General features: G+C 41.8%; 3 protein-coding genes across 21 annotated transcripts in view; 2 read left to right on the top strand and 1 right to left on the bottom strand.

Moving 5' to 3' along the window:
- The window catches only part of kcnj16a (potassium inwardly rectifying channel subfamily J member 16a), a 28,586-nt gene extending 21,964 nt beyond the window's left edge, over positions 1-6,622 (top strand). For 2 of the 3 annotated variants that reach the window (XM_023820440.2, XM_023820441.2), the window contains one exon: positions 2,444-6,622. In XM_023820440.2, coding sequence (XP_023676208.1) covers positions 2,473-3,630 — 1,158 coding nt within the window. In that variant the 5' untranslated portion in view covers positions 2,444-2,472 and the 3' untranslated portion in view covers positions 3,631-6,622. The other variant, XR_011984367.1, reaches the window with a different exon arrangement.
- The window catches only part of LOC111848429 (galanin receptor 2a), a 117,696-nt gene that overhangs the window by 76,406 nt on the left and 15,337 nt on the right, over positions 1-25,953 (bottom strand). For 5 of the 17 annotated variants that reach the window (XM_072703486.1, XM_023820425.2, XM_072703491.1 and 2 more), the window contains exons 1-2: positions 13,121-13,237; positions 10,334-10,414 (exon numbers count right to left, since the gene is read on the bottom strand). The gene's annotated coding sequence lies outside the window, so the exon portion shown is untranslated. Of the gene's footprint in view, positions 1-10,333; positions 10,415-12,479; positions 12,580-12,690; positions 12,791-13,120; positions 13,238-18,821; positions 18,907-25,953 lie in introns of those variants that run through there. The other 12 variants (XM_072703487.1, XM_072703493.1, XM_072703490.1 and 9 more) reach the window with 5 other exon arrangements.
- Positions 7,864-14,654, top strand: kcnj2a (potassium inwardly rectifying channel subfamily J member 2a). The gene is made up of 2 exons (XM_023820424.2): positions 7,864-8,140; positions 12,021-14,654. The coding sequence occupies exon 2, from the start codon at positions 12,256-12,258 to the stop codon at positions 13,543-13,545; it is 1,290 nt and encodes a 429-aa protein (XP_023676192.1). The 5' UTR covers positions 7,864-8,140; positions 12,021-12,255; the 3' UTR covers positions 13,546-14,654.

The raw sequence follows: 25,953 nt of genomic DNA, 5'->3' as shown, positions 1-25,953 counted from the left end.
GGGGGCTGCAAGTGTTTTTGCAAACAACAAGCTTGTCACCCAAGCTTCAGATTCAGTCAGCACAAAGACTTGTGACATGGATAAGTGAAGGCAGGTTGCATAATGACCAGGTGGTCCAAGTTGTGATGCTTTTGTTTCTTTATAACCATGTGTGACACTGCATGTTTGTATATAAGTGTGTCTGAGAAAGAGCAAGAGAGTGACAAAAAATAGAGGGCAGACTTTCAATATTTAGCAGTAGGAATTGCTACTTTCACTACAATGATATTGACATCGGTTGCCAGATGCAACCCAAGTCATCATCTCCCTGACTCGCCACATAATCATAATTCAGTTATAGAGTCTGTATTAAAATGATCATCCCAGAACACTAGGGCTTCTTTAGTATGTCCCTTTACACCTTCAAACTTCACTTAGACCTTGAAAGATGTGAGCCTGTCTGGTATGTGAAGCTCAGACACACACACACAAACACACACACACACACACACACACACACACACTAAAAACACAATGCCTTGACCTTTCTGTATTGCCCAGGGCTACTTTTTAGATTAAGTATATCAATTTTCCAACGGCTTACCTTAAGGCACGAGCATGCCTCAATGTATGAAACACATTTCCAACAACGTGGTTAGCCCACTTACGGAGTCTGTTAACATTGGGCTGCAGCAGGGTCAAAATTAACAAAACGTACAAAAATCGCAAATGTTACACTCTCTGCATCTGCTTGTAGTCAGTTAACATGGTAAAATGGCTCCCGTAATTGAAAACAAACAAGAAAAGAAAACAGACTCCACCTTAAACAACTGTACCTTGTTACATAAGAGCATACTGCTTCCCTCTGGGACTTAGTGCGGTTTCACCAGCCAAAATGTTTCCATGTCAACCGCCAGTGCTCTAGTTGCTGACATCAGTGCACCACTGTCACCTGTGGCTGACAACGGCTCAGAGCAGCCGACAAACACAACCTGCGGTCGACATTCTTGCGCCCTCCGCATCCCCCCCTCCTCCACACACACAGTGGCCCCTAGAAATTTGCCTTTGGTGTTTGAAGGTGTTTCATTTAGCTTATACAGCCAGTTCTTTATTGTCTGCAAGGAGCCCACCCCATCACAGTTAATATATGTAACATACAGCATACAGGCTAAAGATATACCTTTTGACTGTAAGTGCTGTTAAACCTGAGGGAAGTCTGGGCACAAAGAAATTGTTTCAATTTAAATCCTGTTCATTTATCCCAAACTGGTCTCAAGAGTGACAAAACACCAAACACTTTGCAAAAGAAATCCAGATAAAATAACACCCAGGCTAGCATCAACATGCATGAGAAGAAAAGTACTAAATCTTAATTTTTAGAGAGATGTGTAGTTCAAATGGGTAATTATTTTGTTTGAGGTCGATAAGGGGAAGAGTAACTCATACAGCACTGGGCCAAACTATGAAAACTAGTGAAGAAATGAGAGAAAACATTACATTACTACAGTGACAGTACATATATCTCCTCCATTTTTGGTTGACTGTCTGTCTGTTGTTGCTTCACTTTCCATTGTACATTTTTCACTGACAGGTCTACGTTCTTCTAGTGAACTTCATAACACTACAGAATAATGCTGCATTCCATTTGCCCTCGGAACTCGGATTCCAAGTCGGATTCCGAGTTTCGAAGCGGGAAGTGATGACATGCGCGCTCCCGTTTCTCGGAGGTCCGAGAAATATCTCGGACAACACAGAGGATCCCGAGTTCAGAATCCAAGATGGCTGCGCCCTTTATCAACAGAAGGGAAAGTTGTAGTTTTATCCTTTTTAAGCACTACTTCTCATTTGTGGCTCATTAAATCGGTCGCACACACTATACCGTCCAAGTTATCTGTGGACGTGTTGCTACAGAGTTTTATATGTGAAGCACCGCGCGTAATGTGTTATCAAGTGATATTGCTAACAATGGCTACCAATTAACCGGTCTGGAATTGGATTTCATGATTAGTCGGATTATTTGTCAGATTTAAGGTAGTTCGAGCTAATTGTAAGTGAACGAAGATAAAGGCCATTTAAACTGAGGTACCTTAAATCCGACAAGTTGTCCGGCTAAGCAAAAAATCTTGCTTTTTCATATGGGTCCATGGTATTGCTACTTCTGTGGCAAATGGAACGCATCTGACTCGGTTTTCCCGAGTTTTTAGCGGATGTGACGTAATATCGGAATCCGAAAATCGGATCCCAAGGCAAATGGAATGCAGCATAAGCCTTGCTACCGTAAAGCCTAAAGCATGAAGTAATGACACTAGTCCTGGGAAGGCTGCATGAGAATTACCAGATAAAGACGTAAAATCTTCACAAGTTAGATTATGCTTTGGGGGACCTTTCCCTTTGCCTGTTCATGCTCTCTAGGGCACTTCTTTAATGTGCATCAAAAGGACCTTTCTTGGGTTTCTCCTTACAGGGACAACTGAAAGGGCAGTCCTGGACAGAATGAGCTTCCAGAAATCCGAATACACGTCTGTCCTTCAATCTGACAAACATAAAGGAAAAAGACAGCGATACATGCAGAGGGATGGCAGCTGTGACCTGAGGTTCAGCCATGTGCCGGGAGAGTGGAGTCTGTACATTACGGACATCTTCACCACCCTGGTGGAGATCCGGTGGCGGGTCATGCTCCTGACTTTCACCCTCTCGTACATCCTATCCTGGCTCTTTTTTGGGCTGATATACTGGGTAATCGCGCTGATCCATGGCGATGTAAAGGACCCATCTCAGGAACCTTGCATGTACAATGTGCACAGCTTCACAGCGGCCTTCCTCTTCTCCCTGGAGACCCAGACCACCATTGGCTACGGTTTCCGTGGCATGGCTGAGAACTGCATGGTGGCTATTGTGGTTGTGACTGTGCATGACGTCCTCAGCTGCCTCATTGACACGTTCATCATTGGCATCGCCGTGGCTAAGATGGCGTCAGCACGTAAACGGGCACAGACGGTGGGCTTCAGTAGCTGTGCCGTAGTTAATCTACGCGACAACATGATGTGCCTGTCCTGGCGTGTGGGCGATTTCCGGCCAAACCACATGGTGGAGGGCACCGCCCGGGCCCAGATTGTCCAACACGCAAAACACCAAACGGGCAGAGTCACAGTGTCCTACCAAGACCTGGACATACAATACAGTGACATCATCCTGGCCACACCAGTCACAATCATTCACCAAATCAAACCTGCCAGCCCTCTATACAGCCTGAGCCCGCAAGACCTGCAGAACATGAACTTTGAGCTAGTCGTGTCCTTCACCTACACCAGTGACTCTACAGGGATACTGCACCAGACACGCACTTCCTACACCCCTGCAGAAATCCGATGGGGCCATAGGTTCCAGGACATGCTGAGAGTAAAGAGAAAATTCTACAAGGTTGACTACTCACTCTTCCACCAGATCACCAGAACACTGGTGCCAGAGATCAGTGCTGAGGAGTATGACAGGAAGATAGAGAAGCTGACTGACAGTTCAAATCATGAGCTGCAGAACAATGAAACTCAAAGCGTAGGAGCTGCTGTCCTCAACAACCAGACTACGGAGGCTACTGGGGTCACTGCCACCACTGAATCCACTGCTAATGCAGGCATGGTAGATCAGCCTTAGTGCACGTGCATGAAAATCACAAACAACCGCAAAATGGCCCAACAAAGAACAGCAGTACTTGTGAAGCTTTTAGGAAGCCACATAGCAACATAGCTCAGTGAAAAAATATAACATCATCAAATATTCATATTCTAGACGCAGTGCGAACATTGGCTTAATCTTAATTCTAAGTACTGCATAGCAGAATCTACATAATAAACCTTAGCACTATTTTAAAGGTGAAAAGTGATGTAATATTTGGAGGAGCATACTGTTCAGTGATTTCACTAACAGGAGTAAAAGCAGATGAGTGTCAGCTGTAGGTTGGGTTTTCCCATTTTGCGCAAGTGTATTATACAAGGATTTTCCTCCAGTGCGTAGAAGTCGACACATTAGGTTATTACACAGTGCCCTGGGATCATTATCTTGGTTTGTCTATCTACATTATTTTTATTCGATCCACTGTGAATGCATTCAGCTGGTGATGCTTCGATACAACAAGTAATTCTTCCTGCAGATCTTAAAACCTTTCTCAAACCATTCTTCAAACCTTATTTTATGCTTCCTGTTATTATGACTAAATATATTCCAGAGCTTCTGCAACATATAATGGGATATTGGCATGGTTTAGTATAAACTCAATACATAATTTATGGCTAATATTAAGAATGAAAACATGCCAGGTGGCCTCACAATACCAGAATGACCCAGAAAGTAATTTCATATTTATACAGAAAGGTACCTTCCCCAAGAGTCCTTCATGGGATTTTGACTTGCAGTTATTTATAATATCAGACTTTAGTTAGACACAATACACAATACTGCTATTATTAAATTTAAAACCTCACCAATTTTTTTTCCTCCAACGAATGCTGGCTTACCCATACTAGAAATACAAACCAGTTCAACAAACCAGTCAGATTAAAAATATGTGAGGAAGTCACTGACATTCAGCTACACGTTCATATCCTCTGAGTTCATAGATCAAATCATTTCAACATATGTATAATGAATGATAATGCATTTTCTACAAACACCTCGTTAAATAGATAAGCTTGAGCCACACACATACCCACGAAACAAGACAAGTGACAAAACTCCAGAGTCCCTATCCAGAGTGTGCCCCTACCGTGTGCCCTGTAGTGGACTGGCACCCTATCCAGAGTATGCCCCTACCATGTGCCCTGTAGTGGACTGGCACCCTATCCAGAGTGTGCCCCTACCATGTCCCCTGTAGTGGACTGGCACCCTATCCAGAGTGTGCCCCTACCGTGTGCCCTGTAGTGGACTGGCACCCTATCCAGAGTGTGCCCCTACCGTGTGCCCTGTAGTGGACTGGCACCCTATCCAGAGTATGCCCCTACCATGTGCCCTGTAGTGGACTGGCACCCTATCCAGAGTGTGCCCCTACCGTGTGCCCTGTAGTGGACTGGCACCGTATCCAGAGTGTGCCCCTACCGTGTGCCCTGTAGTGGACTGGCACCCTATCCAGAGTGTTCCCCTACCGTGTGCCCTGTAGTGGACTGGCACCCTATCCAGAGTGTTCCCCTACCATGTCCCCTGTAGTGGACTGGCACCCTATCCAGAGTGTTCCCCTACCATGTGCCCTGTAGTGGACTGGCACCCTATCCAGAGTGTGCCCCTACCATGTGCCCTGTAGTGGACTGGCACCGTATCCAGAGTGTGCCCCTACCGTGTGCCCTGTAGTGGACTGGCACCCTATCCAGAGTGTTCCCCTACCGTGTGCCCTGTAGTGGACTGGCACCCTATCCAGAGTGTTCCCCTACCATGTCCCCTGTAGTGGACTGGCACCCTATCCAGAGTGTTCCCCTACCATGTGCCCTGTAGTGGACTGGCACCCTATCCAGAGTGTGCCCCTACCGTGTGCCCTGTAGTGGACTGGCACCCTATCCAGAGTGTTCCCCTACCATGTCCCCTGTAGTGGACTGGCACCCTATCCAGAGTGTGCCCCTACCGTGTGCCCTGTAGTGGACTGGCACCCTATCCAGAGTGTGCCCCTACCATGTGCCCTTTACTGGTTGGAAGCTGGATAGATGGATATCTTGTTGCAAATCTTTTTAGCAATTGCCATTCTTTTGCTTTACTCAGACTTTACAGAATAATCTTTAATTATATCAGAACGCAGCAACGTGTCCTGGAGTAACCACTTAGATCTGCAGTCTGCAATATAATCCATAATGGCCAGACTACACACTATAGTTGAGTGTGCTGTATAGTACCATATAAGGTGGTAGGTCAGCATTAAGGTAGAGTAATAGGAAGTTTTCTCTCGGGCGTTTATCACTTTATCTTTCACAAGTAAACAAAATGGAGCCTATGTGACTGTATTTTTTTCAGGCATTTTAATAATAAGCTCAATCCAGCACGACACGTTTTGTGTATGCCCCTACTACACCGACTGATGCTCCGCGCATCATATAATAAGATCAGTATTATTCTCATACATGCGGACCCTCTTTGCAGCTATTAAGTTTCTAGCTCGCCATCTTGTGGTCCGTAACCAGCATGATCTGCATCTACTACGGCTTTTTCCAATGGCAAGGAAAATCTAATTTCAGGAACTTCAAGACGGCCAATTCACACAGCTTGTCCGGACTAAAAATAATCTCTTTTATTTATAGTAGGGACTAAACGGTAACAAAAGAAAAAAATCACCCAGGATAAGTGTAGCGAAAGGGGGCACGCCATGGCCACTGAAATTCCCAGCTACGGCTAGTTGGACAGGACCTGCTACTGCTACGCGTGACAAATAATAAACTTTCTTTCTAATGGATACCCGATTGCGAAAGGAATCAGAAATATGGACGTGTAGTTCAAGTCCGGAAACAGCTTCAAAGTGTGCTGGAAACCTATGAAAATCCATCGGTTAAATAAATGAATCGGGTAAATTACTACGAAATACATGGATGGAGTCGATGTATATGTATCAAATAATTGAATTCTCGAAATCTCTGTATATATAGCCTACTAATGATACTGTTTTTATTTCTCACACTTGTATTATGTGTCAATTCTTAACCTACGACTTCTTTCGGACCTCCAAGCGTACCCCAGGATTTTCCACTTTGTTACTTTGTTCAATAAATACGATTTAACATTTTTCTTCGTTAAGCACCAACCCGGAAAATGCACGAATATTTCCATAGGATACTTCTTCTGAGTATTACAAAAAAAAACACTTCCTGTACTAGATGAATGTAAGTCCGGGAAAGTTGTCGTGTAAGTTTTGAATGCGCAGGTATTCTATAAATTACGCCAAACTTACTGTCCCTGTACATTTATTTCGATGCACCATGCATTCGACACGAGGCTAATTAGCGCCCGTTTGCTTATCCAGATGGAAAAGAAGACCCGAACTGATGTTCACTTTATTTGAGCGTTTGCTTAATGAATCAACATGTTACTTACGTGCTAAATTTACTACAGACAAGAGATCGGAATGGCAAAAAAAATCCACTTTCAGATTAACTATGTCGTGTCGGCAAATTGTGATACTTTGCAACTTATTCTAATGGAATCATAAGGAGTACATTTTCCATGAGTTTCGGCGAGTTCCATGAGTTTATTCAATTTCGCTGTAATTGCATTTGGAGGTATTCATAAATTTGTTCGGAGGTGCCGCCTCTTTCGAGATGGGAGTAAAAGATGGGGACAGAACTATATCTGTTCAGATGTCACACGTGGAAATTTATAAATGAGGTCGCTACTGTCGTCGTAACGGTTCATTACGAGTGAATTAAAATCGCCACTAATTTATGTCTAGAGAATGATTTTTTTTTTGTTGCTTATAAAACATTAGAAAGTTCGTCAAAATGAAAACTTAAACCTGTCTGATAGCTCTGGACTGTCGGAAGTAGGTTACGTTAATATAAATCAATCAACAACATATCACTATGTAATCGGGCAATGAGATTCTTGTAGATGTAATTAATTAAAATTTCATGAACGAGTGGTGCCGGGGCACGTCTCCGCGTGACACATTCAATGCGATGGAAATCAGAAAAAGTTAATCAATCAGTGTAATGTGATAATACTTGGTGTCAAACAATTTTCCTCAATAAACTCTTGGGGTTTGTCAACGGTAGTGAGACGGGCATTTTCCGTCTCGACTTACTGCTGTAAAAAAAAAGCTAGGAGTTTTGTTTATTTTTCTTGGATGTGCACTTAAAGCATCTGTTCATTTCCCTGTGTGCCACACGCTTGAGCTGAGTTCACCAACAGTCTGCGCTCAGCTTTACCCTTCGGCGATTTGTTTGGCCCGTTGACGACATGGGGGCGGAGAGCGCCGGTACGAGCTATTTAAAATGCTTTGGCGAAACTGCAGGCTTAACCATACTCAGTCATCGGCCCAGCATTTGCGGGTTTCGGTGTTCGAAGTCATAACAGAAGCATTTACGTAGAGAAGAACCGAACTCGGAGCCCAGAACGACAGTTGGATATTCAAGACATTTTACGCCCGGGAATATATTGGAACAAACTGGTACACATTTTGCATCCCAATGAGCAACAGGTAAGGATTACTCAACAACTTCATGTGAAGTTATTGAAATTAACAGCGGACAGCCATGAAGAGACATGTTAAGGTCTAAATCAGGGTAGTTTACATTAATTACTTAAAGACTGTAGAAATGAAGGTGTAATCTCCAGCAATCTTTGACACTTTATATCCAAAAATCAAACATATATGTATTATCTACGGATGTGCATCTCCATTACTGTGGCTGATGCCATACACATTTCCGTGCTTTGCCAACGGTCCGTTATATTAGAGATACATATATGAGGCAACTACAAACGCGATATATGATTCACCCATATTGCGACGCAGTGCGATTCGACACGATTTGATTCAACGCGATACGATGCGATGCAAAAGAATATGAAATCTACGAAAATCAACCTGGTACAGACACAGAAAGTTCTGAGACAGGGAATCAATTTAAGTATAAAAATATTAGTTCAAATAAATTTGTCACAATTCTAAATAAAGGCACACGATACTTACTAATAATCACATATTAATAATAACCCTGTACACACTTTTTAAATCGGGGCAATCATATGGTGAACTTTTACGCCGGTGCACCAATGCGATTCAGTGAATCTTACCATCCCTAATGTCATCTTAGTGTAAACTAGGACCTACATAACAAATACAATTAAATCAGTGTCTTGAAATTTCAGAAAATTAAATTAGATTGTACTTTGCACGTTAACATACTAAAACACGATTCATGTTAATGCTTTATGAAGTAAGGCTGAACTCGCAAAACGGTATAGCATAAACTACAGTTATGGCGGAGCAGTTTCTGTAGCCAAAAACAGCGTTATCCAGACAGAATTTAGGGACTTTGTCTGGCTGAAACTTTACTACGAGAACTGGAACACTGAAATTTTACTACAAACACTTCTTTCTATTTCAGATCTCAACTATAGTTAAAATTATTTGTAAATATTGGCTTAGCTATCAATTAATTAAAACTCGATAATGCTAACAACAGATTTAACTGCTCGCTGTAGATTTCCATTCATGCTTCCTTAAAGGTCAATGGAAAATATTTATTTCGTCTCATTTTACACCTGTTCCCTAGCTCCGTGCGCAATGAATGGTGCTTCTGGTGCAGATCAAGCTAACGTAACCAGTAACTTACTGCTGCTTTACTGAGAAAACAATTTGACGCGAACAGGGTCAGAATAAGGCAGCCTAGTATATGCTTATCCATCTTCGCATATAATGTGTACCTCGCTTAATTAAACAGTAACAGCGTTCTTAGTAGATTATATTAGGCCTATAACTGAAGAAAACTTTGAGCAATAAGTAACGCCGCTTTTCCTTAGAGGTACGCGTGTGTTTTTCTCCCAGTAATGAATTCCCCGAGATCCACAGGCATCCGCAGCAGCGGGTAACATATCTTCGTTTAGGGACGACAGTTACAGTCGTACGACATCCAAGATCTAGTTTTGTATAGTATATTCGGCATGCCAGTTTTACTGTCCGGATACCCTCTCAGGCTGACGTCTTGATGACTGTTTTATACACATCTGATAAACCCTTACGAACTGAACCCTCAAACAAACAAAAAACATTATGAAAGTCGTTCATCAAATAAATACAAATACAACATTCAATTTTTAAGAAAGCGAGCTTCATTCCAGCGCACTTCGTCAGTATCGATAATGAAACCGCAGAAGTTCCACTTGATACAGGGAAGTGGATGTCATATCTACACTTAATGTAGGCAGCGAAGCATACGCAGTTTTAAAGGAATTGCAAGTTAACTGCAGAGTCCATTTGGACTCAAATTGGTGCAGGTTGATTTTGGCGACTGTAAAAATGACCCTAATTTGTAATGCATATCGGGAAGGTTGTATGGAGACCGTCAAACTCTTGACTTAGCAAAGTACTACTCAGCCATACTGGAGCGAGTTACAGTGAAGTGATCCGTTTTGACACATCAGCTAACGGGGCTGGCCGGTCAGAAACGCTACACTAATATCTTTATGCCACAGTTAAGGACATATTTACATATAACTACAATAAGAACTGCTCTCCAGTTTAAACATTAGACAGTTACACTGGTCAGCTAAGCTGTGATTAGAAAAGATCTCTCTGTAACACTTTCTCCACCTGTGCTGATTTCTGTAGAATTAAAAGGCCTTTCACAAGATCATAAAAAAACTGCTGCCCGGATGGAAGTATCACCTGTGCTGTACCTTGGAGGTAGCTGGTAGGGTGTTCACCACCAGGGTGTGTCTGCTGCCTTCCACGGCGGATCGACAGGGCCTGTGTGGCGGCATGGCAGAAACACACATTACTTGAAGCAATGGCATCTTTGGATAATTGTGCAGAAAAACAGTGAGCATCACAGCAGTACTACAAGCTACAAACAACATATTGAGAGAGTCACTTCAGCATCTCTCATTTTAGTGTTGAAACACCTTACAATGGAATGTCTTTCACAACTGTTGTTGAAGGGTTCACTACCAAGTGTGATTTTTTAAAAAACACATATGTTTGTTGCTAGGACAGTAGGAGACGTGCAGTGTAAGAGGTGGCTGATTTTAATGAGTTCTGTAGCACCAGAGAGAATCCTCACTGGGACCACCATTCTGCTGCTGTGATGATTCGAGGTCCCAGCAGACCCACTCTTAGTCAACAAGGTCTGCACTGTCTCAAGCACAAACTAAGGAGAAAGACTACTATCATTAAAAAAAAACAAAAGACATTTTAAATTTGTGCCCTGGATTTGTTCTTTTTAAGAATCCCAGAACCTATTTATGTCCCATAGGGTCCATTCTTCTAGCAAAAGTCTTAAATGAACAATGGAGTTATTAGTTGAAAAAAAATATTGTGTTTTCATAATTTGTCGATCACACTTAGTCAATTCATATTATAAGCAAAGTGACATTTAATTACTGGGGATCAAAGATAACAAACTACTGGACTTAGCAGACTGACCTAATTCTTGTGGGTCTTTAGAAAGCGCTGGGGGTGGGGGGGGGGCACATAAGTCACATTGCATTTATCCGAGGTCCTAAATAAGCTTCTTCTATAAGAGCTGGCTATGGTGGCTTACACTTCATCAACCTGTCATTTTTACACACTCAAAATCTTCCCAATGAGCCTCATCTTACAGTAAAAAGCAACATGCTAAACGTCCAAGACATTGTGGCCCACCACGTTCCGAATGTATTATGGTATATGCTTAGGAAGATCAATACTTGGTGTGAATAGGGAAGATCCCCTCTCCTACATAGTAGAAATTACCTTAAGATAATTGGTGCCTAAATAGGTCTTCTTTATGAATTACCAAAATGTTCATCGAGAATTGTCATAATTATCTGATGAACCTTTCTAAAAGCAATGGCATCTATGACAACAATGTAAATTATCAGTGAGAAGACAAATGTTATGCCAGTCATTAAGTCTGTATGGCTGTGCTCTTGGTCAGACAGAGTAAAATTCAATATACTGTAATACACTAAAACCTCTCTCATAAAGAGTTGGTGAATTTTGTGCCTATGCTGAGAGTCAACTGTTTAAACAGTGGACACTTCTCCGTATTTTTTCTGAACATTGTTACATTCCTGCTGAAGTATTCTGCAATTCAAGCCAGCCATCATTAGTCACAGCAAAACCCGTATTAATTATGCAAAAAGCACAAAGCTTTTCTATATTGACTGACATGTACCTATGTTAAAAACTCTTTACAGGTTAAAAAAGCCTTGGCAGTTATATTGTGACGTAATAATAATAATATAAAAAAAACTGTGTTGAAGTAGTACTACAGGAATTAAAAGGATTACTGTAAAACAGGTAATATGTTCAGTGTTTTTGTATTTTTTGGTATAATGCTGACACTGCCTTTCTTTGTGTCTCAATCCCCCAGCACAGTTCATTGATGACATCTGAAAACCTGACAAGTGTGGACTGATCAGCTCCTCTATACCGAACAGCCAAGGGTCTGCTGAGAGTTGAGGGGCACCTCCTCTACCTGGTCCCTCCCATTTCCTGCCTGAGTTGGTCCCTGTGAACGTTCAAAACTGTTTCTCCAACGGTTTTTTCAAAAACTCAGACTGTTTTCCAAGGCAGACACAGTTGCACGCCCCTCGCGGGCAGAAGCGATGGGGAGTGTGCGAGCCAGCCGCTATAGCATAGTGTCGTCAGAGGAGGACGGAATGAAGCTAGCCACCGTGGCCGTACCCAATGGCCACGGTAATGGCAAGACGAGGGTGCATACTCAGCAGCAGGCTAAGAGCCGCCTTGTCAGGAAGGATGGCCACTGCAACGTGCAGTTTGTCAACGTCAGTGAAAAGGGCCAGCGCTTCCTGGCCGATATTTTCACCACCTGTGTGGACATCCGTTGGCGGTGGATGCTCGTCATCTTCTGCCTGACCTTCTTAATGTCGTGGCTGTTCTTTGGCTGTATCTTCTGGTTAGTGGCCTTCCTTTATGGGGATATTGGAAGCACCAAGGCAAAATGCATCACAAATGTCAATAACTTCCTAGGAGCCTTTCTCTTTTCTGTTGAAACGCAGACCACTATCGGCTATGGCTACCGTGTTGTGACAGATGAATGTCCAGTTGGTGTCTTTATGGTGGTGTTACAGAGCATTGTGGCCTGCATCCTTGAAGCCTTCATCATTGGGGCAGTCATGGCTAAAATGGCCAAGCCTAAAAAACGGAATGAGACGCTGGTGTTTAGCCACAATGCCACTGTGGCCATGCGGGACAACAAGCTGTGCTTAATGTGGCGCGTTGGCAACCTCCGTAGGAGTCACCTGGTGGAGTCCCATGTAAGAGCCCAGCTCCTCAAGTCCCGTGTCACACCAGAGGGGGAATTCATCCCCCTGGATAAAAAGGACATTGACGTAGGCTATGACACTGGAATTGACCGCATATTCCTGGTTTCCCCCGTCACCATCATTCACGAGATCGATGAGGAAAGCCCCTTCTATGATATGAGCAAACAGGAGTTTGAGAACTCACACTTTGAGATCGTGGTCATCCTGGAGGGCATGGTAGAGGCCACGGCCATGACGACCCAGTGTCGTAGCTCCTATCTGTCAGGAGAGATCCTCTGGGGTCACCGCTTTGAGCCAGTCCTGTTTGAGGAGAAGAACTACTATAAAGTGGACTATTCACGTTTCCACAAAACCTATGAAGTTCCCAGCACCCCTCTGTGCAGTGCTAGAGAGTTGGACGAGAAGAAATCTATCATGTCTGGCTCCAACTCCTTCTGCTATGAGAACGAGGTGGTGCTTGGAAACAAAGACAATTCCGAGCAGGGAAGTGAGGGCAACGTGGGCCCTGAGAGCACAAACATGGGCACAGTCTCAGACTCAGACTCTGAACACAACCAAGCCACAGTGCCCCTAGAACCACGGCCGCTGAGGCGGGAGTCTGAGATATGACTCTTCAACCAAGTCGGCTGGGAGGAGCACTGCAGAAACCTGTTGTTTGAAAAGGCACATTGAGCTGGATACAGTTCAGCCCAGAGATGGTGACTGTTTTCACACTGATGGTACTGTTGTGAGAGGTGTTCAGCAAGGACCGAAACATGAGTGTTAAAAAATGAGATGAAGACAACCAAAACAAAACTGCGCACTGGCACAAAACTCTGACATTTGTGCATAGACAGACAAGTTTGCCTGTGAGGGGTGTTAAAAAAAAAAAAGATGCAATACAGTTCTATTTATTATTACAACAGTTTATAGATCTGTGTGACAAAGGGGGAAGGTATAGGGAAATGTTGGTATGGTTTTCAAAACTTGAAATACCAAGCATGTCTCTGTGTTCAACTTTCCAACTAGAAAAATTAGATTAGGTTGGTTAGTGAGATTTTCGTTCCACTTATCTGCCTTTATGGTCTTTATTTGCTGCTATAGAAATTACGGTATTTTTGGGGGGGGCACAGAATTCAGTTTGGATAATAGAGCATTTTTTTAGGTCAATGCACTTAAATGGTCAATTATATATAAATATAATTGCATCACTTCGATTTCTCAACAAATGAACTATTTTTTTTTTTTGCAGTTTTACACATAAAATTGGTCTTGAATGATGGCCCTGCAGTTGGTTGAGTATCTCCCTGGACCATGTGGGAGAATCCTAAAAACCAAGACATAAACGTTAAGCTGGACATGCCGTGCCATGCCACATCAAATCTTCAAGATCCCCTGAGTGACATACAAAATGATTGAACCTGTAAACTTCTGCTGCTGGGGCTGAAACCTTAGCTTCTCCATTTCTCTTTTTGCCCGTGCTGAATGGACACAGTCAGATCACTTTTAATGAGCCGTGCAATACAGTGGTTTGCTATCAGACACTTGCAAGATGACCACAAAAGATGCAACATGTTTGCCGGCTAAGCTGCTGCACTTTCATTCCCAGCTGAGACGCACCAAAAGTGCCCTGTCAGCGAGCTGGCCTCGCGACAGTGCAGTGAATATGCCTCATGCAGCATGTTGTGTGTTGCTTTGAGCCCGTGAATTTTTTTCCCCACAAGCCGCTTTTAAAATACTCATTAGACAACAGCTGGCACCACTGGAAACTGGGAGGAGAGTACACAAGCGTGTGTACTGAATATGCCGGCCAATCTTCTGCTGTGTCAGGGCCTGCAACTTGCATGGGCAATCTAAAAACAAACTAGAAAAACTCCCAGAGGAATATTTTGTAAAATTTGGAAGGATTAAGACAATATATGAACATGGTATGTGATATTAGCATGAAGGCGGAAGTTAGCCCTCCAGACCTGGATGTAACCCTTAAGTGAATAGCAAAAAAAAAAAAGCCTGTTTTTTTAGAAGGGTCAGAGGTCATTAGTGTCAGAATGAACCACACTTTTTCTGCAGACTTCCTGGGTTGTAAACAAATGAGTAAACGAATGTTTAACAAAGTGCTGCTATGTTGCATATTAAGTGTTTTTTTTATTATTTTGGGGGATGTTGAAACTGAAGAGTATTACTGTTAAAAAATAACAATTCTAAATAAATAAAGGTTAAGACAGTTAGAAATAAACAGAAATAAAGCACAATGTTTGTGAGTTTAGCAAACCAAAATGGCTCAGCTATTTTACAAGTAAATTATCCATCCTTGTATCTCTTTGTCCTATTTGGGGTCATGGGTGCTTGGAGCCTATCCCAGAAGTTAGGGGCATGAGGCAAAGAATAACCCAGGAAGGGACACCAACCCATCACAGGGCACATATACATTCATACCCACAGACAGCTTGGCAACTCCAAATCACCTTAGTATGTTGTTGGATTGTGGGCAGGGGGGGAACCAGAGTACCCAGAGGAAATCCCATGACAAAGGGAGAACATGCAAACTCCACACACATGGAACCAGGGTGGAGACTTGAACCCTGGTCCTTAAAGGTGTGAGGTAATACTGCTACCCACTGAGCCACCACACTGCCCCAGGTAAATTACTCCTTTTTCAAATATTTTCATAACTGAAGCAGAATGTAAACAAGACAATTTGCAGGTAACACATATTCAGACCCTTACTTTTTTTGTAAAGCCTTAATCTTCATTTATATGAACTGTTACCCACCAAATGATTTTGTTTTCAGCATTAAGGGCATCTTGGGTGATATTCTGGAGAAAAGCCTAGAAATTGCTACTTTACACAAGCCATCCTCATAGATTGAAAGTCCCAGGTCTCACTTGTCAAGGTGGAAATTGCAGTTTTACTAATCATTCCCCCAAGTTAAACACACAAACTCACACCTGAAGACATATGTCTTTTTTTCTGTAGTTCCAGTCCATTGTTGTAGACACCCTGGCATCAGATGTTAGGATATGATTTTAAGTATATTTAGGTTTTTTTTCTTTCTCATTAGCAAAAAAAGAACCAAAAGTACTGTAACTGCTCCATTTTAAGGCTCTCTGTAATCTCTTTGGGTTTCGTGCTGTGACACATTGCAGTATTGGTCGCTAACATGATTCCCTGGTTTTGTATCAATGACTGAAAGCCTTTTGGTAGCACTTTTTGTAAATATCCCCCCGTCCCTGTGGCAGCCTTTTTGTATCACAGTCTTCCTATTGTACTGCAAAAACAACAGAATGTACAGATTTTTATATTATTAATATTGTTATTATTATTATTATTAATAATTATTATTATTGTATGACCTATTTTATTTTTTTCAATAAAACAATAATTATTTTAAAAAATGGCATTGGTGTTCTTTGAGAGCTATGTATATCAAGCCCAGACACATGTACCAATGTATCTGTGAGAAACCCTTGGCAGTGTATCAGGGATAATAAACTGGTTAAGAAAGTGAACAACTGGTCACAGTGTTGCAGGTAAAGGTGCTAGGTGGGGGCCTTTTTCTGCAACAATCACTTTGGATGAAAGTGATGTAGAAGCATCTTGTAAATATCTACAGTGACTTGCAGACAGGTGTGCGTCAAGATCTGCCAGCAGTATCTCTCCATTTCTGTTAGTCACAGGTCCTTCTGTTTTGCGCCCTATTTCTCCATCTCTGCTCATGCAACAAACATCCAGAGACACAATGACTAAACATATGTTTAATGTTTGCATTTATAGCATTTGAAACATTAAACTTGAATTTACAAAAATATATAATTATATACCCCTTGCTGCAGCACTGTTCATTTAGAGACAAGAAATAAGAAATAAGACAAGATTGCCTTTAAATGTCACTGCAAAAATAATTAGTATTTCTTACAAAATCAATGGCACTGGGCCTTCTGTTAAAATTAAGCCCAAAACAATTACATAAATCCCCGTGGAATCTCAGCCACCAGTTAGTGATTGTGTGATTACATGCTGAATATTTCTGACAGCTACTGTAACTTCCATGTTTATTTAAATACATTACAATGACCACAAAGCAAGAAAACGTGCACATAATTCAACCCCCATTGAGTACTGAGGAACACCATGAGAAGGTTTTTCAGAGGGATGAGTGGCCCAGGGATTCAAAAAGGATCCAAGCAGCAAACAGCCCTCCCATGAGGGTAAGTCATGGAACACAGATGTTGTGCACACCCTCTGCCTACCCAGGGATCCAACAGGTCTAGAAGAACATACTCGAGGGCAACCCAATGGGGACTATTCGGCCATCAGCTTCGAGAACCATGAACCATAGAGTCTGTAATGACTGCTCACATTATCTAAAGTTTATTGGCAAAAAATGAAAAAAAAACTACTTATATTTCAGGCCCGATCAGCTGAGTTTACATACAGTTGAGTGCCAATCCTGACAATAAACAATCCAGCCACCTTTAAAATTTAGCAAGCGTTTTTATACTTTTGTTGCTAATGGCACCAGTCAGGGTGAAATCTGGCCTTTAGCAAAAGAGCTTTTTCTCTGGCTTAATCAAATACTGAGTAGTACGTTACAGATCCTTCAACAAAGATTATTAACCATTATTAATTACTATTACTACTTATTACAAATAATAATAATGATGAATGCAAAAGTAAGGAAAAAGGGAAGGAGAATGCTGAAGGAACATTACCATTATTTGCAATTATATCAGTGTCATTCTCAAAATATTTTTTGGAAATATTGGTATTTCGCTATCATTAAAATATGAATAAAAGACAAAGCTGGCAAATAAAAATAAAGTATTAATTGAGATATTAAGGTGGTGTTTAACACTGCATCAGCTACAACATGCTGATAAACACTTGAGTCTGTTCCTGCGTGAGAGATTCCCTGTACCGCCTTAAAAAACAGAATTGATGGTAAGTAACGTGTGGGAAAGTAAGGAGCAAAAAGCCGACCTTTTCCGGTCACACCATTTAATATTAGGTTCATTTATTGAATGATTAACTTTTCAGTTGTGACCAGGAAAGGCACATTCAGGCACTACTTCCTGTTAAAAAGGAATTTCATCATTGTTAGTGCTTGCAGTTGTTGACGAGATGTACAGTAACTCAAGATTGTTCACTCCTACTCTTAGTCCATGAAACCAACATGAGTTCTGAAAGACAAATATTCAACAAGAAGTTGCATCCAACTTACAATAAACACTGATCAAGTGTGAGAGATAACCAAACCAAAGTATTCTTCCTATTGGTTCATTTTACATTTTACTTCCTTTCTCAGAAATTGCAAAACAAATCCCTTCTGGATATCGTTGATTGACTCATTGGCCTGAACATTAACCCCTCTTTGTTCACCTGGAAATGTAGTCAGTGAAAAAAATGACTAATGCTATAAAACTATGGTGTGATTCCCCACTCCCTTTCCCATCAAGCCTGATATAGACAGGCTGAGTTTGTCCCCAACCACCCCCCCCCCCCCCCAAAAGAAATACTACCATCTACTGCCATTGGAAAAATAGAGTACTGAAAAACTACGTGTTGACTCCCCTGTTGCAATCTAAGGTTAGCACAAATGCAATTTGTGGCTGTGAGACCTTTCGTGGAATATTTACAGTTTATGTTCCCCTGCCACAACTATGGTTATCCATTTAGCTCACAGATACTCTGTCCACAGAAAACTTACCAGATGGCACCCATGGGCCAACATATCTCCCTGTTAAACATTCTTCACATAACGCTTTTGGAGAACAGTACCTTAATGTCACTGAAATGGTTCTATGGGTTCTATATATGGCCCAAAACATTTAGTCTCTGGAAGAGTACTCCCAATGCACATATAAATGGTCCTGCTTAAAGTAATATTCTATAGTCAAATGCTAACCTGCAGACAATGTTCTCCAAATGGCTGGGACTACTGGCTGTGGATCCACGGTGCAGTGGTTTTGCTACATGGCTTCCATCAAGAGCTGTGGTAGAGATGGGCGATCCACGTTTTTTCAGTTCCGATCCGATTTCGATACACAACTGCCGATTCCGATACAAGAGCTCTTTTTACTTTGTTATACTTTACATATTATTTTTTTTAAGCTAGTAAATACAGATGGAAAAAATGTATGACAAAAAATATTTAATTAGCCTACTACAAACATACATAACGTACTGTTCCACCTCATTTGTTTTAAGCGTTTTTGAGGCATTTGCAGTTCAATATGAATATCTTCAAAGCAAATATACACAAGTGGCGAATGCTTAAAATTTTAACAGTTTTTCTCCCATTGGCATCAGCGCAGTTACACTTTTGTTGCGATGGCAGCCCCTCTTGTATCTCAAGCAACGAGTTCGCAAAACAGTCCAATTAAGTTAGCGACTCCCAAATCATCCATTGCTTTGTTTTGTCTCGCAGTTGCGTGCGCTTTGTTAAATGGGATTTTCCATTAAACGCTATTCCCACCTCAAAACCTTATTTTACATAGATTGCAAAACGCTGTGCTTCCGATTTCTGTTAAAAGCCTAAAATACTCCCAGATCGTCACGTCTTATCTTACGCTCCTCGTACTGCGAAGGGTATGCGCATGACCTCACAGCAGGCGGAAGTCACTGTACTCACACCCACTGAGTAGCAAAAAAGACTTAGGGGCAGTGATAGCGTTCGATTTGAATTCCGCAAAAACACACATGTAAAATGGGAAAGAGCTGTCGTGCGATTGATTGCCAAAAACTAAATAAGTAAGTATAGGGCGTGGATCGGTCAAGCATGGCCGATTCCCGATCCGTCAAATATAGGGTGACCAGATAATCCATGTCAGGGAGGACACTTTGAGCTACTTCGGGTTTTACAAACTAATTTCAAACTGAAAGGCTCCTGTGTTCGGCTAATTAGTTCAGCTCTTCTTCTAGTGACACATGCATGATTATAGGAGACTGACCAATTAGCACACAGTAAGAACTCGGTGCTCAAGTGAAATCCAGGTCCTTTTAATTGAAATGGTAGTTTACAAATCCTGTCCTAGCTCAGAGTGTCCTCCCTGACATGGATTATCTGGTCACCCTAGTCAAATAGGTCTGGATCGGCGCCGATACCGATCCGAATATCGGTATCGGTGCATCTCTAAGCTGTGGTTTGAAAATTTGGCTCAGTTTCCAAAGAGAGCCCCCCTACTGCACCTTTAAATGGATTAAACTGGTGAGCAGTAAAGGGGAGGGTGGTGGGGGGACGACTGGAGTTGTGGTAAACAATGCCACACCTCTCCCCCCTCAAACACTATCACAGGAACAACTCCCGCTGTCTGGGAACTTCACTTTCAGAGGCATTCGGCTTTCTTGCCGGCCTGTGATCCCCTCTGTTGTGTCTGCAGACACAAGGAGACCTTCCTGCTTCACAGAGAATCCCAGCATCAGGCTAAAGAGAAAGCAGCCCAAAGCTGGTCTCACATGAGAAGCTTCCCTGTGTAACGAGGAAATCTGAATCAAACCAGAACTATATATTTAAATATGCAGATTTTAATATAATTAAAGGCTCCTATATGAGGCTGTGACACATCATTGCATTTGGTCCTTTAACTACAGCAAACAAGGCTGAAATCAGGGAAGGGATGAAAATGGCTGTGTCACTGACTGCCACAATTGCATAGACATCCAATGCACCTGCTTGACACAATCCCCCCATTATACAAATGCTTCCCAGCAGTCTTATCTACTGTCTGATTAACTTTGCTTGACATTTCCCATAAGTGCCACTCGCCCTCCACTCTCCATTTTGGTTTCATGCATAAATAGCATAATTTGGCAAAGCACTTCCTGGCACAACATGAGGGAGGTTAAGCTTACCTGCCTTGTATGGATATCGAGAGCAACCTACACCCCCTGCACCCACCAATGAGCAATGCTTGGGTGAGGGTGGATCCTGGAGGTCTGCAGCACCAGTTTCACGAGCCTTCATCCTTCTGTCAGTGGGAAATTCAGCACAGTTCCCATGGACCCTTAGGAGTCTGTGCTATGCTTTAACCCACCACCTCCCTTCAGTAATGCCCCACTTACAGCAATGCCTCAATGCCACACATCCTTCTTATGGTAAGCTGATGCTTTGTCTTTTCATATTTAATAGGATTCAATGTGAGAAGCACTCAATCGGGGGTGGTGGCCCAGTGGCAGAGCACATACTTGTGTTTAAGTCCTGGGCACAGTCCCTACCATCTCAAATCATTTTCACCTTTTTGTTCAGAAAGAGCCCTTCACAGCATAGCTGCACAAGAGTACTTTACAAACATTTATCAAAAACATTATAAAACTGCCTGGAAACATATTAAGAACAACCTCACCAAAAGACATGAGTGGTTAATGTTTTTACAATGCTAAAATTAAGTAGACGGCAGGAAATGGGAGAAAAAGAAAACCAAAGACCACCACCCCCACCACCACCCTCCCTGGATGGTTTAGCTTTGTACAAGTCAGAAAACAGGAATGCAAGTATTAACATCACAGAAGATCTAAACAGTGCCATTCCAGGTAGCCCCCCAAGCTTTGTGGGGTTGGGGTGGCACCTGCTACAAAAACCTGAATGGAAACAGCACCGAGGACATCAATTAGGCATATTTGGATAATTGCATTGTCCTCCTTATAAAACTGGAGGATCATGGGGCTGAGAAAAAATGCCTATGTGGGTGAGGATCTTAGCTTAATAATAATTTTGAGTACATAGTTTAGGTGTCCCTGTGCGCAAATTTATATATATATATATATATATATATAAAAATTCAGAAGAAATGAAAAAGTAGCAGAATGCCAAATTTACTAATAACAAATTGGCCAAGAACAACAGTTCCTTGTCCATTTTCTGCTGTTTTTCTGGCAATAAAAATATTTACAAGATATTCACTTTGAGAATAACCAAATGCTGTCCTTGCAAATAAGTACTTAATACACAATGTCTGTTAAAATGGCAAACTGTATGTCTTCTTTTTTGTGAACAAAAAGCTCCTCTAACAGATTGGAGGGGCAAACATACAATACTGTTATCAGAAAAATCCAAAACCAGAGTGACCACAAAAGCACAGAAGAATGTTCTGGGTACTGGTTATAGCATTGGCTTAAAGGCTTTCAAATAATTCCAATAGATGACATGAGCCTAAATATTTTGCTCAGAAAAGCTGACATATTATTTATATAGGAAGTGAATGGACCCTGCACAATTTTTGTTCTTGACAAAGTTTGACATATATCATGAACCAGGAGGCCATGAGCCAAGACCTAGAGTTCTTCTATGAATCTCACAATATGATGGGACTTACTCATTTTTAATTCAGGTGGTCAAGGTGTCTGCTTCTTCAGCCAATAATAAAACAGTGGTTCTCAACTCCAGTTCTGGGAACCCACTGTTATTGGCTGATTGAGAGGTCATCCCAAAAACCCACACCCACATCGGCCTTCCATGGAACAGGTTCCCCACCCCGGGTCTAAATGCTAGACAGTGACATTCAATTCATATAAATACAGTATTATAAGTACAACCTTATCAGCAAATAACAGCAGAAAGAAAAGGACGATTAAATGAGTTGCCTTAAATAATTTGTGCTTCTTTAGTGATTGACGGAACACCGAACAGAAAGCTCCATATTAAAGTCAAGTAAAGTGGGCTTTATTATCATGCCAGCCATATATGTACATTAAAGGCAGGATTAATTAAAAAAGCAGGAGCAGCACACTGGTTTCAGGTCCCACCTCAGCTGTGTGTGGGCTTTTCATGTTATCCCCATGCTGTGCAGATTTCCTCTCTCTGACATGAAGTTAGGCTAATTTCTGTCCATAAACGTACTTGAGATCAGCGTCCCATCTTTGTGCCCTCTGCCATGTGGGATACCCCCCCCGTGACCCTGACCAGGATCTATGACTAACACAGCTTTGCAATAACATGTTCTGCAATCTAAAATTAGACATGCAATTTGTTCCTTTTTGGACATATTGTAACACACTATGTAGTATTATTATGTATTTATTATTTAGTGCATGATTTTGAAAAATGGATAATATTGCAGATACAGCACAGCTATTTTAATACACTGCCTGAATGACAGCTTAAACATGCTTATGTGAAACAATTACATATATTCAAAAAAAAGTGTGCCACCACACTACATTCCCCAGTGCCTGTCTTAATTAACATGGAATAACAGAGGTGGCCAGCCACATGCCAGAGAACAGGGCCCAAATTATTACGAAGAACTAGAGGATTGCCACATTTGGTGGTCTACTGGATCACTCAACCCGTCACAGCTGTCATTGCCCCTGCCCCTATCATTTATAGACTTGGATGTGGAGGCTTAGTCGCCAATTAGGGTGAGAAAAGGGGGTGAGGGATGGCAGTTGTTGGGGGTGTCTGACCAAAAACAACTTATCTCTTCTGCCTCCTTACCCCAGCAACATGGCATCATCCAATAACATTTATAGGCTTTGATGTAAAAGCTAAGCCCCTAAGATCAAGGTGGGTGAGAGGCTGGGCTTTGAAGGGGGGGAGGTAAAAAAAAAAAAACACACGTGTTGTAAAGCCTCATCCTTTGTGTGACAATCTCCTAGTAATCATCAGCAGACGCAGGAAAGGGCAGCTGGGGGAAGGCTGCAGAATTTTCCACTGGAACCGGCTGGTCAGAAATAGCAGTCCCGTAAAAGAGGAAAAAAGGCATTTAAAAACAGAAGCTGACTGTAACTAGACCTCAGAGGTGTTAATACCCCCCAAGTCGCAAAGAGACGGGAAAGGTGACTGATTTTCCGCTCCTTACAGATGGAGGGAAGCTCATTGTGAATCTTCTATCACTATTTGTTTTTGTGACAGCTAGCTAAAGACAGCTCTACCTCATCCGCAGTTAGAGCCAGACATTATTCCTTTGCAGGTAAACAGGCCTACTGCACTTTGTGCACAGTAATAATGTATTTGCTTATACATACAGTACTGTGCAGAACTCTTAGGCAGGCAAAGATAATTATGTTTAAATGATCTTCATATTGGTGTAAAACTATGATAGTATGCCTGTCACAGTGTATTAGCTCAGTCATTTCAAAACTTCTGCTAAAATCACCCAAGTATTTGCAACAACCATCCACAAACCCATGTGTTTTTTTGACTCGACCACTAGCACACCTTGAACAGTTAATCAATAAAAGAATGACTTTTTTAACTAATTAGCTTAATTTAGGGAGCTAGTAGTGGTGAAACTGGGAACTGAATCGGTATTCATCTATCCATCCAATTAGATATTAATAACTTTTTGGAGAACTGAAGAAATTTTTACTTGTTATTATTGTCTGATTTTACTGTCTGATGCTAAATTGTGTTTTTTGCAGAATGCACTTTCTACCCAGACAGATAACATTGCATCTAAATGCTTAGGACATTTGCACAGTACTGTATATTGTGTTTTATTTTGTTTTGGGGAACCAAAACAGAATGCTCTCTTGTTCTTCAGTGAAATTCCTGTGACATGTATAAATTAATTTTCTTCCACAAATTTCACATACAATTAACCTGGATCCATGCTACAAAATCAGAGCTTCCACCAAGGCTGTAACACAAACAGCTTTGATTGTGGAAGTGGCAAATGCCTTCCACATAAGAGCTTTAACAGAGGAGAAAGTGGGTGTTTTTTTCAGTTTTTATAACAGAGGGTATTGTCAACTGCTAGAACATCAAAAGCCAAAAAGGAAAAGTTCCCAGATGTTTTGTTTTTAGAGAACCATATTTCCATTTAACTTAACACCAGTTAGACTACTGAATTGTATTTCTATTGGGTAGAGTTCTTACATATGAAATTATACACCACAGGTGTACTTCAACTAAGAAGACTATTGGGGTGACCAGTACAGTCAAAACACCATTTCAGAGGTTACACTGTCCTGGGAAAGAATTCAGATCACTGCAGTGCGTGGCAGAATTTTTTGCCCATCTGTGCCCTTGCATGAACTGCGCGACATCCAGTTGCAGCATCCAGAAAGGTAGGCTTTTAAACTGGACTTGTCCCAGTGGCCCTGGTTTCATAACAGGAACTCTTGCATAGAAAGGAATGTGACCAACGGCTGCTAAAGAAACATTAGAATCTTACATAAAACTGTGCCCTGAATCATCTGCTTGAACCCGTGGCCGTCATGACACAACTCCCCGTGGAATGCACGTAAAACTGTTTGTGCATATCACGGAATGATCTCTATAATGTACACTCCATTCCCAAGCAGTGGTATGAAGGGGATAATTCTTAAGGAAGAAGTGCTGGCACATGACACTGCATGGCATAGCTACCAAAGCCCTTCGAAAAAGGCCATCCAAAAGGTACAACACCTTGCCATATACATCGGCCGTCACTATGTACTGGCCTTAGATAATTACCAGTGTGAAAGATAGAAGTTCACAAAATGTGCACACATGTGCGTGCACACACATGCGCACACACACACACACACACACACACACAGTGTATAGGGCTGTAACCTGATTGTACAGCTTTCTTTCTCATGGCCTACATATATATTCTGGTTCTTACTCACCCCCAGTTCTTAATCCCTGGTGCTGTCATTATTTGGCTAGGTATTTAGTTCACCTGGCCTAGCAGGTGTGAACTAGTGAATTAAAACATTTTCTAAAACATACAGGATCGCATCCCTGCATAGCTACAATAATCCATTTACATTTCATTTATTTAGCAGATAATTTTTCCAAAGCAGTGCACAATTGAGACGGCAGGGTCAGACAGTTCCATCCCAACCCGCTGAGCAACAGAGAGCCCCCAACACATTACATGCCACTTCCATCATCACATCATTCTTAAATACTCAGAGCAGTCAATGGAACTTAATACACAATTTTACTCATAAAGTTTATCTGATGGCAAGAGTTTTAGAAATAACAATCATAATAGTCATTGTACCTGAATTTTTGAAAGCTGATGGACACTCTGTGCAGGATGCTAGCCCATTACAGGAAACATACACACAATATGAGCAACTAGAGACACCAATTCATTTACCTGTAT

The sequence above is a fragment of the Paramormyrops kingsleyae genome, chromosome 20, assembly GCF_048594095.1.
Source record: "Paramormyrops kingsleyae isolate MSU_618 chromosome 20, PKINGS_0.4, whole genome shotgun sequence".
NCBI classification, from domain to species: Eukaryota; Metazoa; Chordata; class Actinopteri; order Osteoglossiformes; family Mormyridae; genus Paramormyrops; species Paramormyrops kingsleyae.
The sequence above is the reverse complement of the archived record's forward strand: the minus strand, read 5'-3'. Positions and strand labels throughout refer to the sequence as shown.

What these genes read in the sequence shown, in the direction of transcription:
- kcnj2a (XM_023820424.2), top strand. Translation starts at nt 12,256, where the DNA reads ATGGGGAGTGTGCGAGCCAGCCGCTATAGCATAGTGTCGTCAGAGGAG.